Genomic DNA, 19,956 nt, shown 5'->3' with positions numbered 1-19,956 from the left:
TATTCTTAATGTTCCACGTAATCTGCAATGCGCCTTTTAGTGTAAAAACTTCGATTTAGAGAGATATACCACTCCATACAACCATCTAGACATTTTATTTTCTGTCAAAAAGCTTTCTTCTTTGTTTTTAAATGTCCAACATTCAATATTGATACATCATAGCGATTAAAAAAGCCCTCGAGATAGTAAGTTCGGTTGTTCAATGTGTCAATTTCCGTCACATTAACAGCCGGTTTCCGGAATTCTGATCATTATCAAAATTAGGTAATCTACTGTTAACAGTCGATTAAATGCATTTTGAGTTGCAGAAACATCGATCAAACTTCAATCACATAACACACATTAACTAATCTAACAAGCAAATAATCGATGATTAACAGCCTGTCAGAAGTATTTTGGGTTTCCGAAACGCTAATTATCGTTTTATCCATGATACTATGATTAAGAAGATAAGATATTGCGCATAAGTCGTGACGTAATTGGAGACTTGCACGTTCGTAATGTCAATTTTTTGTATGTGTCAATAAATAATCTTTAATAAATAGTTTGGAGATATCCTTTTGTGTACGATTACTGTAATTATTAAACCTTTATTTAATATTATTATTTTGCTAATCGAATAATTTCATCACAGAATGCATAAAAATCCCATTTAACTTTAACAAGAATTCAAATTCTGCTCTCCAATGACGGCATGCGCGAACACGACCGATTTTGTGCTACGGGAAGATCCTATCTTGTTAGTCATAGTATCATGGTTTTATCTATGTCAAACTTCTGTCATACTAGCTTGTCAGGTAATCTGAGATTTTTGGACGATTAATCTTATAATCTTTGGTTATGTACCAATGGTTGTAAGTAAATAAAATAAAATCTTTGGTTACGTTGTAAGATACATAAACCTAAGGTGTTTTATAAAAAGCTGTTGTTTAGAAAGAACGCAAAAATATTGTTAAAAGGTTCAGTTTAAGAATTAAAGATGATAAATGACAAATTGGTAAACATTAACGAACGACACAAGTTATTAGTTAGTTAGGTTATGTTTGTTTGTTGATTTTCAGAATGCAGATTACACATAAACAGGAATGATGGTAAAGTGAAACAGCAACATTACTTTCTTAATTTAGAGCAAGATAAAGAACAATTCGTACAGAAATAATAAACGATTACAATCGATTCTACTGTTTCCATGTAAAATCGTATGTCAAATAATCTATAATCGGTGATCACGTAATTTTACGTTTCGTTTCGGAAACCTGCCGCTTGTTAACAATTGATTGCGAGGTAATGGGAATATTCGATGAGGTAGAATGATGGAGAAATGTGTAAAGATTAAGGTGATAAGGCAGCAAATGATATGATTTGAATATAATGAATTGGTTGCTCGTGTGATTCCATTACAAACTACATAGGTAGTGGAAAGAAGTGACAGATTCACAATCTATTTAGGTAGCGACGACCGGTTTTCACCATTACAGTTTTCTGGTCATCATCAGGCACTGGTAAAGTATAATCTTTAGAATGATTTCGTGAAAGATGACGTGTTTCAAATGCGGTTTACTTTAAAAAAACTTTTAATGAGATTTACATAAAAAATGGTACCGTTATAACTATATGAAATCTTCTCTTTCTCCCTTTAAAGAGCATCAAATCCTATATGTAGTGGGAGATCAATCTATAATTTGTGTTTGCGTATTGTCTTGTGTGTGAAGTGTTTTTTACTGTATTTTTCTATATTTTTTTCTGTTCATTGTAATTTTATTTTTCATAATAGTTTTATCAACACTGACGAACTCAATAAGTTTTCAATCTATCCCCAAATACTAAGAAAATTACATCAAAATTATTTTTCTTGTTCTCATTATATGTTCATTTGCTAATTTTTCATTTAGTTATTCACTAGCTAGAATACTAACTTTGGCAATCTTTCCATACAAACTTTTTCCCTTATTAAGAGCCATATTACTTACATCATTTAGAAATAGGTTATCAACTCATCTATAAATAAATAAATAACACATCACTGATATAGAAACAATAACGTCCATTATGTTTCCAATCAATCACAACACAAAGTACCTTATAGACTAGCTTCTCAAGAAACATCCCTTTTATGTCGTTGTTTAATAAGTTGAAAACTCATAAACGATACTTTAGAATCAATAAGCATTTGAAACGCGCCATCTTAACAATAGAACCTTATTGCACCGTACTTGCACCCGAATCGTGTTAAAGACTGTACTTTACCGATGACCTGATAATGACCCGAAAACTGTTGTGATCTAAACCGGTCGTCGCTAACTAAATAAATATATTGTGAGTAAGTCTGTCACTTATTTCTACTACTAGATCTTTTTTGTATTAGAGGATTTCTGCTGGGATAGCCAGGTAGTTAATTCAAGTCATAACTTTTATTCAGAACATAGCATAAAGCAAACGGCACTTTTCAGAATTGGACTTTCATTAGTAACGTGGAGGACAAAGAAGTAGATGTGCTAGATCTTGCAGCGCGTAAAATTTACATTAGTTATCAGCAGTACTATATATACAGCGAACTATTGGAGAAATCCAGCAGCTAGATATAGTTGCTGGATTTCTCCAATAGAGAGAAAGAAAGAAAGAAGAAAGAAAAGTCGACCAAAAAATACTAGAATAGGAAATCAGCAAATAATGTTTCCAGAAATTTCCCCAGATTGTATTTACACTTGCAGTGTTGGATCACAGGATAGGGAGGGTTACATGGTAGCAACGTTCCCTACCCTATGTGAACAGGGAAAGTTGCCACCAGGTCTTCTAGATGTTGATGAAACGAGTTTTTTCTAATGGATCTTTTACATAAAGTGATATGGCCATAAAACCAATCCATTCGCTCCTTTTTATTTAGCAAGACAAGTTCTTTTTGGTGGATCATGTATAAACATTGATATGGCCAGAAAACTGTTCCTTGATTTGAGTCTTCGTACTGTGGACTGGTGATTATGGATTTCATTGAATGTTCAGTTTTCTGGGTTCTTGTCTATTACGAAAGTGCAAGAAGCACACTTTTGTTTGGGAATTGTTTGGGGTAGTAAGATTGGTAGTAGATTGTCATCGTTTTCTAGTATTGTATCTAACTGAAAATCTGTAATTGTTTTCATTGTTAGACGCGAAAAATTCTCTGTTCCGTAGTAAGACGCAGATAGGACAATTTAATTTGATATCTATTGTGATATTATATAGTTTTTAAAAGAGTTTCATCTCCTACGGTTAAGGTGGAGGAGTTGAGTTGTGAGAATCTTGACAGGTCCCGCTACATGAAGCCTGGCCTGTCTTATATATTTAACATCATCCTCTAAGAGTCCTGAAACTTCCTCAAGAGAAGCTCCTTGAGATCTGTGACCAATACTGAAGAGCATTCCAATCACAGATGCGTGTTCCAAAGACAGGGTAGACAAATCAATATCAGATTGACTTTGTTGGTGCAGCCTCGCTAGCTACGGCCCTTTTACATTCTAGAACTACCGTGGAGCTAACTCTGGGTGCTTTTAGGGTCTATAAAGATGATGACTGGCTCAAAGTTAATAAATATGGTTCTTAACCAAGACAAAGTTCGTGAAGATCTCATCCTGAAAAACTGATACATAGAAACCAAGAGCTGACTCCACCCAAGTGATGGAAGAGACCGATCAGTGCTGGTTGTCGTTCCAGACACTCATCATGATCAAGAAAGTGAACCGAGAAGGAGGGTGTGAATTCAAAGAGGGAATATTATGGCCTCCATAGAAAGGTACGAGGGGTATATTTACAAATGTAAATGACACCAGCCTAACTCAGGGTCACCAAATGACAACAGCATACGAGTTTCTTGATTTAGAACCTTTACCCTTTGCGTAAAGTAGGTAAAGACATGCCGTTACGTATATAGGGTGGTGGTCCAAGATGATCAGAATTTTTCCCATCGCATGTCGCGAAATATTAGTTTTTTACTGCGGTTACAATGAAAGCGCATTTCTTCAGTTCTTGTCACAGACACTAGCATTTGACAGCTAATTTTATATTTCTTACATAAACACAGTGAATTATCCAAAAGTAAATTTTGATAATGATTTAAAAAAAAAATTGAACAATGAAAATATCTTTTATCATAGTTATTCCTCAGCTAAGACTTGGTTTTATGTTTCTTGCATTTTATTTGACAGAATATAAAATGGTGGTGGTTAGTGGAAAGTATTTAGAAAAGAATTTAGTCTAATTAAATTTCCAAAAGTTGTTTCTCGAATTTCAAAATTATCATTAAATAAAAATTTGTTTTCTGTGATGTAAATTAATTATTTGCGATTCGAGAATTCTTTAACATACCTTATTGTAATTTTGACTCGACTAACCTTGTCGCTTTTTGTATAAAACGTAATAAAATTTTTCAGCTGCAGAAGACTTTAACAATCCGGAAAAAAGAAGCATTCTTAAAAACCCTCCCGAAACTCCGATAGTCCATCATCGAAACGGCTCACCTCCTCCAAAAAAGTCTTCGCTGAAAAAATTTAACTCGTTTAATGCTCCCGCCGGTCGTAGACCTATCCTAAAGGTCGAAACGTCGCCTGATAAAGACGACGAAGGCATATCGTGCAACGATTCGGCCTCCAGTTCGGATTCCGATGCCTCGTCGAACGTGGCTCGCGAAGGCGCGAAGAGTGACGAACAAAGTGTCGGGAAGAAAGTGGGGAAATGGAGCGATAGTACTTCGGAAGGCGAATCTTCAGGAGGAAGGGAAGTTAGGAGTATCTTCCAAAACGAGAATAGACTGAAAATCAAGTAAGTGTTTTTATATATTAAAAAAATGGATGTTGTGTTATTACGGATTATTAAACGTTACTATACAACAGTACCTACTCAAAGAGTATGATACGCATATTTCTTTAAGTTATTTAGTCCTTTTTAGTGTTACTTTAAAGTGATTACACTCGTGATTAGTGAATAGTCAAGCCCTTTAAAAAATTAGGGTTTAAAAAAATTAATTTAAATAATTTTATTGCCTCATCATACTTATAATCACTTATTTCAACACACATAATGTGCTATTACGGCACAGATATACTCTAACCCATCCTTACAAAGTAATAAGGGTTATTTTTAAGTTGAAATAAAATAAATTCTTAACATTTTGATTAAAAATTATTGTAGGTATTTATAGTTTCAATGAAAAAAGCTAGAACTATTCTAATTTTTTCGCGAGGGATGATTTTTGTGAGGTTAGAAATTATTTGGTAACAAATGAAAACATTAAAGAAATAAATTTAATGTCACTCTACAATTAAATAGTTCCAAATTGCTAGAAATTTACAATTATATGATTTTTTTCTAATAGGGGTCGTTTTCACCCCTAAAAAATAAAAAGCAACCACCTGCGCAAGTTCAATTTTTAAAGAGGGGGATAAGTGTAACCTAAATAAAAATTTCCATGCAAATCAGTGGCGACAAGGTATTCAATGACATTGTTTTAATAATAACTATTCTTAGGGGTGAGATTTAGGGGTTAAACTGTGATGAAATCCTAAATTATGGTGTTTAATGTTAATTGACATTCATTCACTTCATTAAAAGATGATTTGAATAAATTATTTGCTTTAATTTACGATAATACAATTTACAATAATTGTTTTCTAAGAGTTTTCAACACTAAAAAATAAAAAGCAGCCAACGGGACAAGCCCAAAAGTGAACTGAAGGGTAAGTAGAAGCTATTAAAATTCTCATGCAATTCGATGGCGACACGGAAAATTATGCTTACATTTCATTTACTGGTATATACGGGATACAAACCTCCAGACCACTTGCGTTAGAATACATGACACGCATGGGGCAATACACGTTGTCCAATGAAAAATTCATCATCACCAATGGCGCTACAACTCTTCGTGAGTCTTTGCCACGTTTACTATTGCCTTTCATGTTTGTCGGTCATGTGCCAGTAACTCCCATTGTCGCACTCCCATTTTCTCTAGATCTTCTTTGACTGCATCTTTCCACCTTTTTCTAGGCCGCTCTACAGACCTTCTTCCCTCTGACCTTTCCCAGAACACATTGTTTATAAGGCGATTGTCGTTACTGCGTATCACATGCCCTGCCCATCTGAGTTTATTGACCTTTATATATCTGACTAGATTTTCTTTTCCGAATAGAGACTCTAGCTCGTTATTATATCGTCTCTGCAAGGGTCATATATCATTCGAAGAATTTTACGTTCCCACACCAGCAAATTTCTCTTTTTGTTAGCGTCCATGTTTTGCTTCCATACGCGACTGCTAGTCGTATTATGGTCTTATATATCCGGATTTTTGTACCTCGTGAAAGAAGTTTTGACTTCATTAGGTGTTGCATTGCAAAGAAAGATCTGTTTCCTGTCATTATTCTCGTTTCAAATTCTTGCTCTAATTTGTTTTCATTTGTGATTGTTGCTCCTAGATATTTAAATTCTTTAACCACTTCGAAGTTGTGATCATTTATAGTAATGTTTTGCCTTATTCGCCGTCGTTCTTGTTTTGAGACGATCATGTATTTTGTTTTGTCTTTATTTATTTTTAGACCGATGTTTAATGCAGCTTCTTCAAAGCTCGAAAAAATATCCTTAATGAAAAATTGTCTTGAAAAATATGGGTAGTAAAAAAGGTTCTTATTTTTTTTTTAATGCATAGCAAATTATCCAGTAGAATTTATTAGTAACTATAAACTTACCCATATAAAAAAAGTTATTCCAAAGAAAATACCACTATTGGAAAGTTAATAAAAAAAACTGATCGGGGATATACCAAGTAGAACAAATACTTACTCGGTCGGTATACTAGCATCGAGTTTTTTGCTTGTTTTTCTTCAAGGTTTAGAATGAAATTACCTAAGACGCAAGAATTGTAGGGTTTTAAAGACCAATAGTATGATAGTTTTGTTTGTATGGCATTGATTTTTTAAGTTAACATTGATTTCCTATCATCATACTGAACGATCGTCCAATACAATCAGTACCATTTTGAATTCTTCAGTTTTAAATAAGATGTGTCTAAATTTTCTTTATGAGATAAAATTAAACTCTCTCTCTCTCCAATGGCGCTACAGCCCAAATCGAGCTTGGCCTCCTCCCAAATATGCCTCCAACCTTACCGGTCCCGCGCCGATCTTCTCTAGGTTCTCACGTCTAGCAAATTTTGCGCGTCCGCTGCCACTTCATCCTCCCACTTGTTCCGTGGCCTTTCTTTTGGTCTTGCGCCCTACATTTTACTATCTAGGGTACTCTTTGGCAATCTTTCAGTCTCCATTCTCACTAGTCTCTGAAGTTTAATGAATTCTGAGATCGGTGCCTCTTTGAACAGTTGGTAAAGTTCATGGTTCATGTACCCGGATCTCCATACTCCTTCTTCATGTGCCTTGTCCGTTCCGAACGTTGGCAATCAACATGGCTATTCTGACTTTGTTTACGGCAGATCTGAATAGTTCAGCAGATGACAATCCGAACCATTGCCGCAAGTTTTGGAGCCACGAGTGTCTTCTCCTCCCTGGACCCCTTCTGCTGTATATTTTCCCTTGAACGATCAGTTGTAGTACTCTATATTTATTATGTCTCATAACGTGACCCAAGCATTCCAAGTTTTTTTTCTTTATACTTATTCCTACCTCTCTCTCTTTACCTATCCGGCGTAGTACCTCTTCGTATCTCTCCATACTCCGTTTTCGTTAATTATTCAAAATATCTGTCTTAGGACTTTTCTTTCAAAGACTTCCAAATTTGTGATTGCCAGTTCACGCCGCAGTTGCCGGAACTTCCAGTTCAGGGAGGCAACCACAACTACCAAAGAAGCAGCTTAGATTATTAAGGATATTATAGAAAATTTTTTTCCGAAAGAGTTGTGCAGAAGGAAATAACTGACATAATTTCAGCATGAACTTTTCATAAAAAATGTAAGTTTCATAAAACATATTAAACATAATATGTTTTATTTCTTAATTTTTTCATCCTAAATACTCCTGTAATAAAATTTTGCCTCGTTAAAATTTCATTTTTTTCTACCTCGTTTATAACATCACTCTTATATAGCGTCATTTTTTTGGGCCTTTGGCCTCTGGACCCTTCAATGACGCTATCACCAAGTTCCACTGTATATTGGAAGAAATTGTATACATTCAGTCGATTTATATCGGCTTATTTCGATCCACATAAGTTTTTATAGGATAACGTTTTTCTCTTCCAAACAGAATTGATCAGATATTCCATTTTTTCTTGTTAGACCGGTCCATTATTGCGATCGGCCTGTAATCTCCGTGTATATTTTTTGTATATTACAATTTATTTAACAAAGTCGAATAACGAGTCAGAATAAAGTCAAAAGTACAGACGTTTTGGGACACCCTGTATACATAATATTTTATTATTGATAATGTTCTGTTAGTATTTCTATGTACGTCTATGGATCATGTTCGTTTAAAACTGGAAGTATTTGGCAACTTAAAAAAAGTAATCGATAGAGCAAACAAAAATATCGGGTTTCATATATTTCCTCTTTTTATTTAACTGGTTTACAATTAAAAATCGTTTATCTATACATTAATATTCAGTGTTATCTATTGAGATACGAAGCATGAACACCAGGGACATTATTGTTTCTTGTTAAACCAGTATATTAACACCTTATCGGACCATAGCAAGAAAAATCGTTTTAGTAGTTTAGAAGAAATTTTAGGAAGATTTTAAGTTTTTCATTTTAAGTAGTTTTAGCAGTTCAGAATATCTACCATGGCAGATTTAAATATAAAGATAATTAAAGACATTATTAGCGAATACATCGGCGAAGAGAAAATGATTGTCAATATAGAAATCTCGAAGTACGGTGAGAATTACTTAAGTGATATTTTTAAATTGGATGTAAAGGTCCGGAGTAAAAGCGGAGAAAAGGAAGATTTGGATCTGGTAGCAAAATGTTCGATTCACGATAAAGGTTTAGAAATGGCACAGAGAACGGCTAGATTGATCAAAAATGAAATTTTATGCTACGATACGATCATTCCAACCTTACGAGAATTTCGAATGAAGTACGGTTTTCCTGATTTTGATTTTATTACCAAGTATATTGCTTCCCACTGTAATTTAAAGGAGGAAAATTTAACTGAAAGTGAAGCAGTATTGATTTTAGAAAATATATGTGCAAAAGGTATGATTTAAGTATTTTATTTATTAAAGATTAGGGTCTGTTCATATTATCACTCCAATCTCGGCTTGATACCGGTACGACATAGTTTCTCGATATTCACGTCCACACTCTGCTAACGGTTCAATTCTTTTTCGTTATTATATTTAAAAGGTTCATTCAATTTTGCACCACATTTAAATTTTTTAATAATTCAGACTTTAAAAGTTATAGATAAAAGATATATCGACACCTGATATGAAAAACATTGTAAGTAACTCACTTTTGCTTAGTTTAAATGAGAGCGAATTAAAAAAATTTCGCTAACATTTTATTTTCTTACTTCGTCAGTTCTAATATTTTTGTAGTTTTTTTAATCCATTGTTTATAAATTTCTCTCAGCTTTTCACTTTCACGTACAGCATTATTGTTAAAATTACAAGTCCTGATTTATATCGATTTATATCAAAAATTTTAGGTGAAGATCATTGTAAGTGGTTTATGCATTGATATTTCAATAAAGTATGTTTCTTTGATTAGGTGATTACTATTTTATTGGGAAAAAGCCACAATTGAAGGTTAAAGTTAGTTTATTGACGTTTAAATTTCCACTTTTGAAATCGTTCTCAAAATACAAACATTAATAAATTAAACAAATTTTGTTTTTTGTTACTTGTTGAAAAATTCTTCTAATAATTTAATTTTATCTGACTCATTTATACAGGGTGTTTCAAAAAAAAGGTAACCCCGTCTCTAGGGTAGGTAAAAAACTGAAAAATAATTGGGGTTTGCTTTGTAAAAAATTTTGTAACGCAATCCGTTTTCAAGATACAGGGCGTTAAAGAAAAAAAATTTACGCATTTTTTACGATTTTGCCGAAACTACTGACAACATTGTAATGAAATTTTATACGAATATGTTTTGGAAGCTGATACATCCCATGAATTTGTTTTTATATCTGATTCTCATAGAGGGCGCTAGTTACACGGATCGTATTAAGTATTAGTCAATATAACTTTTTTAAGAGTATAATTATTAATCAAAATTTCAAGTTAACTTAAACATCATTCAATTTTACACGAAAAAGGTACTCTTGGTAAAACTCGTTACTGTGTACCGTTTTCGGTATTTTTTTATTTGAAAATTATGAAGTAATAATTGATGCTGGTAGTAATGATAAAGTTCTAATAGATATACCTCTATTTTCTCCAAGTGTGCCATGGAAATCTGACATTTATTGATTATGACGATAAATCAATAATAATTAGAGTTTTGAAACCTTGTTATTTGTAAAATCAAATCAAAATGTACTCAAATATTGAATACACTGACATGTTATTAACCTTAGGCGAATGTTTATGGTAGATTCTCATCACACCAGTAGTGTGCATTATGGGAGTTAAACATACCTTGTCGCGTAAAGGTGGCCTCGTCCGTAAAAAGAATGCATTTTAAAAAATTTGGATTGTGGGCTGTCGTTTGTTGCAATGTTTCACAAAAATCCACTCTAACCGGTAGATCATCTGGCAAGAGCTCTTGGACTTGTCTGTAATGATAAGGATGTAATTGCTGTTCTTTCAGTATCCGCCAAGTACTTGAAGAAGAGTATTTGTTTGTCCTGCTATATTCCTTACGCTAACTGTTGGATCTTGATCAAGTAAATTTAAAATATTATTTTCTTTATTAATTGTTCTTGTTGTTCTTGGTCTATGATACCAGAATTTATTTTATTTGGTCTCACATTCCCAGTTTCTCGACAACGTCGTTCAACGGCTCTAATTGGTTTTTTACTTGGTAAGTTTCTTGTAGGAAACTTTTCTGCATAACGTGTCACAGCTGCACTAGAACATCCTAAACATTCGCCTAAGGTTAATAACATGTCAGTGTATTCAACATTTGAGTACATTTTGATTTGATTTTACAAATAACAAGGTTTCAAAACTCTAATTATTGTTGATTTATCGTCATAACAATCAATAAATGTCAGATTTCCATGGCACACTTGGAGAAAATAGAGGTATACCTATTAGAACTTTATTATTACTACCAGCATCAATTATTACTTCATAATTTTCAAATCAAAATATACCGAAAACGGTACGCAGTATCGAGTTTTACCAAGAGTAACTTTTTGGTGTAAAATTGAATGATGTTTAAGTTTACTTGAAATTTTGATTAATAATTATACTCTTAAAAAAGTTATCTTGACTAATACTTAGTACGATCCGTGTAACAAGCGCCCTCTATGAGAATCAGATATAAAAACAAATTCATGGGATGTATCAGCTTCCAAAACATATTCGTATAAAATTTCATTACAATGTTGCCAGTAGTTTCGGCAAAATCGTAAAAAATGCGTAAAAACCTACCGCTAGAGACGGGGTTACCGTCTTTTGAAACACCCTGTATTGACAATTCAGACATATATTATACATTTTAAAGTAGACGAGTTTAAAATGATATTGCCAATATTGTTGAGTTGCGTTCCTGGGACGACTTTACTTATAAGATAGTTCATTCGATTACATAAATTACTAAATAAGACCGAAGGTTTTTTTCTCATGCTTTACTATGGAATCACTAACAGGACAATTTTACTGTCATCATGGAATGTGGTTGTCTTTTTAAAGACGAATTACATGCTATTATTTTTTTTCTGACGGATATTCTCAAGTTAAATTGATTTCATGTAATCAAATGAACTATCTTACAATAAAGTCGTTTATTAATGTTTGTATTTTGAGAGCGATTTCCGAAGTGGAAATTGAAATGTAAATAAACTTACTTTAGCCTTCAATTGTGGCGTACTCCCATTAAAATAGTAATTACTTTGAAATGTTACAAGAAAATAGCTTTAGAACAATAATAGGAAAAAGTTGTAGACAATTTACTTTGCTACAAATAATGTCTGGTAAAATTTTCTGTAGCATATCTAGTTTACGAGATACAGGGCGAAAACCTTTTGTACCTCTTTTTTTCAAGATGGTGGCCTTGGGACAAGGTTGGCGACACCGCAAACTTGAACTTCAGCTTATTCTTAACCCCACCCCCTTCCCCATAACACATCAATGGATTTTATATATTTGTCATGATCAGCCAAACAAGGTAGTTGACACTTGGTATATTAATGCTAGATCAGTTGTATGTTAGGTACCTATTTCTGATTGTCTAAGGATCCAGGAAGACCTTACTTCCCTATATAATTGGTCTCTTTCCAATGGTCTCCAGTTAAATAAAGATAAGTGTTTTGTTATATCCTTTAGCAAATCTAAAAATAATGTTGTGTTTGACTATCACATTAATACAAGCCTTCTATCAAGAGTGACTGAAATAAAAGATTTGGGAGTGTTATTTGACAGTTCCTTGTCATTTATCCCCCACATCAACAATTTGTCAAATAAAGTTTACCGAAATCTAGGTTTTATCACAAGAAACTCTCGAGATCTTTCAGTACCCACATATATAATTTTATATCTTACTTTCGTCCGTAGCATCCTGTCTTATGCTTCTATAGTATGGTCACCATACTATTTTAACCATATTCGTACCCTTGAAAAAATTCAAAATAAGTTTCTCCGGATTTGTGCTTATAGATTAAACTTAAGGAACATGTCTTCGGTAGAACTAAGGTCAACGCTAAATATCAGTTCCTTAGAAGACTACAGAAGTAAATGTGATCTAGTTTTTCTCCATAAACTACTTGACCATACCACTGAGTGTTCTGATTTATTAAGTCTTATCAACTTTAGATGTAACACTAGAATTCTTAGAGACATGCCTTTGTTTTCTATAAAACACTATCACACTAACTATGGCAAATTCTCTCCTGTTAACAGGATTCAGATCCTGGGAAATGACTTTAGCCAATTTCATGATCTGGTGGATATCTGTAAGATTTAAGCACTGTTTAACTGAGTATGTTAGGAATCAAAGATGAGTGACCATTTAATTTGGTCCATTTAATTTGGAGTAATCATTTCATTTCATTTTATTAAGAGCATTTCATTTTATTTTATTAAGATCATTTCATTTTATTAAGATCTTCAGCAAATTTAATTTAATTTACTTAATTTAATCATTTGTTTAACAATAATTATTTAATCATTATTTAATACTTAGGTTTAGTATGTACTTGTATTATGGTTAGCATATTTTATTTTTGTTAAATTTTGTAAAATGGGGACATCCCGTAAATAAATAAATAAATAAATTTTTTTATTAGGTCTTTTTTCGAGAATTATTCGAGACTAAATTAATATTAATCTTAATATATAAGTTATTATATTAATATATGAGTATAATTCAACTTCTTCTTTTCGGAAATTACTACGTTGTTGATTTTTAGGTTACATACACGTAGACAGACATATTGGATATAACCTGAAACAATCAAAAACTATTCTCGAAGAGATTGCAATATTCCATGCAACTGGTCTGGCTATGAAACAGATCGATCCAGAATTATTCGAGATAAAGATAAAAGGCATTGTTTTGCCAAGACAGCCGCCACCAGGAGATTCTAGTGGACCATCTGCACAACTTGATCTTTTCAGAAAATTATTAGAACCCTACGAAGAATTTAAAGATCCTTCTAAGTTTAATCGATACGCGGAAAAAATTAAACAAAAAATTCTTGCTGGAGAGTTTTATAACCCAAAACCTGTCGAACCATTCGCAACGCTCATTCACAGTGATATATGGTGTAATAATATTATGCAAGTTATAGATGATGAGAAAATTGTAAAAAATAAATTACTTGATTTCCAGCTCTCTACAGTAGGAAGTCCAGTAAGAGATCTTTTATTTTTCCTTATTAGTAGTGTAAAGCTCGAAGATCTAACATCAAACTTCAATCAGTTAATACAGTATTATCACACAATTTTAAAAAATACTCTTCAAGATTTCAAATGTTACTCCGAAATATTCAGCTACGAAAACTTTTTGCTCGAAATGCAGAAACGAGCTCACGAAACTTTTTTACAATGCATGTACATGCTGACTAACGTTATTTTCTGTCCCAAAGGAAAAATATTCGATCATTCGACAGCTCACCTTGTCCAAGTGGAGGATGTTCATCCTATAGCAAAACAGAAAATTTGTTTTTTAATGCGACAAGCGGCCAAAAATGGCTGGCTTGAAATGTAATTTATGTTAGTATTTGTTTTAAATAGCTATGTGAATTTTAATTATAAATTTGTAAGAATGGATTTAATAAATAAAAACTAAAATATTGATCATAACTATATTTTTTTCATTCCCTTCATGCATAATATTTAGGTGTGAATTTAGAACAAAATTGGAATATTACTACAATGCTGTAAATAACCTTTTTTATTATGGTCATATATTTAACATAATAGTCAGAATATTTTACATTCTATCAGATAAAAGAATGTTGAGAGAGTTTTCCTTTTTTCTTGATTCTTGGTGTTTCTTCGTGCATGATTGGATTTTTTGAATAATGTTAGATTAACTTAAACCTCCCCAGACGTCAATTCCATCTATATTGGTTTAATTATGCTGTTGTATGATAATAATTTGTTTTTCAAACTTAATTTTGATTTTCTTAACACTAGAATTCATTATTTTTAACCAGTTTTTTCTATAATCATTTAATAATAGTATAATTTTTCTTTGGTATTTTCTTTTAATTGTTGTTTTTCTTCATCCCATATCCATTCTTTCCCATTTACGAACAACTTCTTATAGCCTATTTTTGTCTAGTTTCCTTTACTATTTTAACCATTTCTTTCCGTATTTCTTTTTTTTTTTATTTGTCAGATCATTATTTATGTAGATGCGATCTTTATGCTACTTCAACTTACTTTTCCTGTTTAGTATTTCAATTTTATCCGTAAAAGTTTCTGTTTCTATGGCATAGACTATTTCCCCTATTTTTGTTGCGATCCTCAGTTTTATTTGTGCCTGCAGTTCTTGTGATATGAATGTTTCCATGCTTTCTTTTAGTTTCTTATCATCATTTGTATCTATTTTTAACCCCTATATAATAAAACTTTTCTTTTTACTTGTTTTCTTCAGTTGTTTCATTCTGTCTTGTAATTGTTTCACGTCGTTTTTTAATTGTTTGTTTTCCTCCTTTATCTCTTGTAGTTGTTTATTATTTTTCATTTGTTCTCTTCTTATTTGCTTTATTTCATTTTCGCAAAACGCAAAACCTTTTCCGTCTTATCAAATCATCACCAGTGATACCTAAAATTAAGTAATTCCACATTAATTTTATGTAGAGGGGCTAAAATTTTGTAAATAGAACATGTATCTTACTTGAACATTTGCAAAAAGCCACTTACAAAACGGTTTAAAAACATTTGGTTTACATATGAAATGTTACTTAAACTTAAAATTAAATGTACAATGTCTATGATTATGAATTTTAACTAAAAGGGGACCATTTTAAGTTCAAATAACATTTTATATGTAAACCAAATGTTTTTGGTTTACGTATAAAATGTCCCCTGTGCATTAAAGCAAATTGGAAAATTACTTTCTTTAAGGTATCAGTGATAAGCTCAAAATGTTTTGAAACATTTTGTAATTCTTTTAGATATTTTTATTATTAAGTTATACTGCCTTGTAATTCAGTGGGTTGAAAGGATTACCAATGCTGAGGTACTACGACGTCTAAATAAGGAGTTAGAAATTATGAACAGCATAAAAAGAAGAAAACTAGAGTGTTTGGGCCACATAACCAGAGGAGAAAAATATGAGCTGCTGAGAATTATTATGCAAGGAAGGATCCAAGGAAGAAGAAGCATAGGAAGAAGACGCATCTCCTGGCTGAGGAACCTTAGAGAATGGTTTAACTGTAGTTCACTACAACTTTTCAGAGCAGCAGCCAACAAAGTCACCATAGCCGTTATGATATCCAACCTCCGATAGGAGATGGAACTTTAAGAAGAAGAAAGAAGAAGCCTTGTAAAGTGTTTTTATACTTTGGTATAGTCAACTATTTAAAATTTTCTCATTATAGGTTAATCTGTATCCTAATCTAGCCTTCTGCGTCCAAGGTTGAATATAAGTCTTCCCTAATTTCTTCCAGTTGTGTCGGTCTTGAGCTTCCTGTAGCCAGTTCCCAGCGATTCTTTTGACTTCGTCTTTCTATCATGTAGGTGGTCTACCTCTGCTTCCTATGTAGCATTTGGCTACCATTTTTGTCGGATGAGATCTTCTTTAAGTGCCGTCTTCCGATCGGAGGTTGGATATCATTATCACTATCTTTACTCTATCTACTGCTGCTCTGAAGAATTCTATAGAACTGCATTTAAACCAGTCCCTGAAATTCTTCAACCATGACACTCTTCGTCTTCCTATACTCCTTCCTCCTCTTATCTTTCCCTGTATTATCAGCCTTAGCAGTTCATATCGGGTCCCCTCATTACGTGTCCTAGATATTGTAACTTTCTTATTTTTATTGTTATTATTATTGCGGATTCTTTGCCCATTTTTCGCAATACTTCCGTGTTAATTTTCCTCTGTGTCCATGCTATTCTAAGCATCCTCCTATAACACTTAACTGTAACTTATTTATGTGTTCTTGCTTTAATGTCCAGCTTTCAAGTCCATATTGCAGTATCGAAAATAAGTAGCATCTCAGTGCTCTTACTCTCAGTTCTAATCTAAGGTCTTTGTTGCAGAGAATTGTTTTCATTTTTACAAACGCATTTCTTGCTATTTCTATCCTGGCTCTTATTTCGGTTGTTTAATCATTATTGTCTGAAATCCAGGTTCCTAGGTATTTGTATTATCAACCCTTTCTATCGGTACATTTCCCAAATGTATGTATTTTTTATATTCATTTTTAGTCCATATTTTTCACAGAAACTGTTTGTTTTGTTTAGCAGTAATTGGAGTTGTTCAGCAGAGCTTGCCATAATCACGGTGTCATCTGCATATCTTATGTTGTTAAAAGATCTTCCGTTAATTATTATTCTTTCACTTTGAGATAGTAATGCTTCTTCAAAACTGGTTTCAATGTATACATTAAATAGTAATGGGGACATAATACATCTCTGCCTAACTCCTCTCCTGATTTCAATTTCTGGACTGCGTTCGTTATCTATTACGATTTGTGCTCTTTGATTCCAGTAGAGGTTTGTTATTATTCATAAGTCCCTATGATCTATGTTTTTTGGCTTTAGAATTTGGGACAAATTTTTCATGTCTTACTTTGTCAAATGCTTTTTCAAATCAACGTAACAAACATGCACATCAACATTCATATCCATGCATCTTTGAGCTAACACATTAAAAGCAAATAACGCTTCTCTGGTTCCTAGTCCGTTTCTAAACCCAAACTGACTATCATCTATTCCTTCTTCCAGTTTTTTATTTATACGACCATGTATTATTTTCAGGAATAATTTGAGAATGTGATGTGATATTGTTCTGTATTCACTGCAATATTTAGCGTTTGTATTTTTAGGGATAGCACAAAAGGTGGAGAGTAACCATTGTTTCGGTATGTGTCCTGTTTTGTATACTGAGTTAAATGAGTACCTAGAGAGTACCCCACAAAACAAAAGTTATATAATGCTGGTGTATGCTTTTATCCTAGAAGTGGATGCTATCATAGCTATCCCTTCTGGAGGTTGGAATTTTGTTATAAAAAATGATCTCACCATTCGATAGAGGGGCAAAATGTTCTATAAAAATATTTTGTACAGTCAATACTTTAAGATATTGGTGCCTAAAGGTGGTCGTTTTTAGTGAAAATTACAAATTTCTACTTATTTTAGTTTTTTAAAAAACAAATAAGTATATCGACATTGATAAAACTTTATCTTGTAACTTTTACATAAAAATTACCTTGGATTGGGTTTTAAATGCTTTAGTTTTTACTGTTACAAAGCACTGTTTACTGTAACAAAAATGTACATTTTTCGACATATAATTGTAAAAAAGAACAATACTTAATTTATTGTGGAAAAACTGCAGCTTTTGATACCAAAGGCCTACTAGAGGGTAAGTTTCCCTAACACGATACTTTTTTTTGCTAATTTCCCTGAACTATTACTTTTATGTAACTTTAACAACTCCTATGTTATGAAGACTGTTTACTTTGAAACACTTTGTACACAATCTAAAAGAGTTCATAACGTAAATGTCCTATTAATCATCTCGCCTACTGTTCAGCAACAATAAAACACCGTCGGCAATATTTTATTATTCCATTTTAGCTATTTGCCATATGTTCGTATACAAATCTTAAACGAATATGACATAATTCAACCACAAAAATTTGTCTTGTTTAGTATTAAGTCCCGTAACAAAATCTTACCTGACATGGACCAGGGACGACTATTTTACGTAACCTTACAACATCTTGCACCTGTTCAAATACTACAACCGACCTTAACAAATACAAACTTCAATTTGATACATAGTTTTAAATATATTTATAAACAAACTGTGGGAGGTAGCGGTTAAGAAGTGGTCGTGGTTTTATGACTATAATTCAGTAAATATCGGAAGACTATATTTATATGAAATATTTTAATTAGAACATATTGTAACTATAGTCAGAATCCAGAAATCTAGGCAGTAATTTCTTGGAAGTAATAGTGATGGTTCATTGCTATTGGAGGTCTTTCAATGGCGTACGAAAAATATCATAAGTTACGACAAAGCTACTTGTATTAAATAAATATGTACCTATTTATAATTATGTTAATTTTAATATGATTATTGTTGACATTTGGGTTATGATATATATTAATATAATATACATGGTGTTTGGTAACGAATGGCCATAACTTAATCTTAGATTCCTGAGATTAAAATAGGCCGATTTAAACTAACTTACTTTAGTACGAAAGTTGATAATAACCAAAATAAAGGGGGTCAAAGTTAAACTTTTATTTTTAAATATTTCGTGATAGGCATGGGATAACAACACGAAATTTGGTAAGCTGGAGTTTTTTGGGACGAGAAATCAAAATTCGCCACTAAAAATGATGAAGGACGCCACATACATCTTTCAGTGCTCGTTTAATACGTTCAATTTTTTTTATCTTCCCACTCGACATACTTTTAGAATCAAAACTTTTATTCTCTTAATATTTTTACTTAGAAAAGATATACTACATCGCTATACAACCCATTACTTTTTATTATTGTTTTATAAATTTGAATTAATTACAATAAATAATAATTTTACTTATAACACACGAATAATTAACAACGAACTAAAACTGGTTAACAATTTGTTTCTGAGTGATGAAAATTAGCATTTAATTTTTTTTTAAATACCTGCCCTCCGACACCCTGTTAGGGTAAAAGGAAGGGGAGAAAGAAAGAAGAAATACCTGCGTTACTTAAATGCAAAACCTTAATGTTGTAGAAAACAATTTTTGGCAATGATCCTGCAGTCACATTACATCATCATGTAAGAACAGAGAGAATTAAAGAAATACTTACTTACTTTCCGTGGCCGGAACACCAACAGCTTTAAATTTTGTATTTCCAATGGTTGGCCACAAAGATGGCCCTGTCATTTGCTAAAAATAGGTTTACTTCTATGCAGGTCTCTCTCATCTCTGTGCATGATAGTAGATGGTGACTATTCTGAATCGCGCCACAGTCGCAGGTCCTCCTGGTATCCCCATTTCTTCAGGTTACTAGCACAACGTCAAACGCCTGTTCTTAGTCTGTTTTGCGCTTTCCATGTGGGATACGGCAAATTGTGTCCAGCGACCATTTCCTCTGTGAGGGCAAAATGTGTTGTAGCTGACGTTTGCCATAAGTGTATTCGGCGCGTCTTTTGATCTTCGGGAAGGGATCGTGATTTTTTC

General features: G+C 32.7%; 2 protein-coding genes across 5 annotated transcripts in view; both read left to right on the top strand.

Moving 5' to 3' along the window:
• Positions 1 to 19,956, top strand: part of LOC140435172 (uncharacterized) — a 405,909-nt gene that overhangs the window by 270,269 nt on the left and 115,684 nt on the right. For all 4 annotated transcript variants that reach the window (XM_072523926.1, XM_072523928.1, XM_072523925.1 and 1 more), the window contains one exon: positions 4,404 to 4,791. In XM_072523926.1, coding sequence (XP_072380027.1) covers positions 4,404 to 4,791 — 388 coding nt within the window. The remainder of the gene's footprint in view (positions 1 to 4,403; positions 4,792 to 19,956) is intronic.
• Positions 8,564 to 14,388, top strand: LOC140435174 (uncharacterized). Its single transcript, XM_072523930.1, has 2 exons — positions 8,564 to 9,172; positions 13,494 to 14,388. Exons 1-2 carry the CDS (start codon positions 8,758 to 8,760, stop codon positions 14,291 to 14,293), a joined length of 1,215 nt encoding a protein of 404 aa, XP_072380031.1. The 5' UTR covers positions 8,564 to 8,757; the 3' UTR covers positions 14,294 to 14,388.

The sequence above is a fragment of the Diabrotica undecimpunctata genome, chromosome 2, assembly GCF_040954645.1.
Source record: "Diabrotica undecimpunctata isolate CICGRU chromosome 2, icDiaUnde3, whole genome shotgun sequence".
Taxonomy (NCBI): Eukaryota; Metazoa; Arthropoda; class Insecta; order Coleoptera; family Chrysomelidae; genus Diabrotica; species Diabrotica undecimpunctata.
The sequence above is the reverse complement of the archived record's forward strand: the minus strand, read 5'-3'. Positions and strand labels throughout refer to the sequence as shown.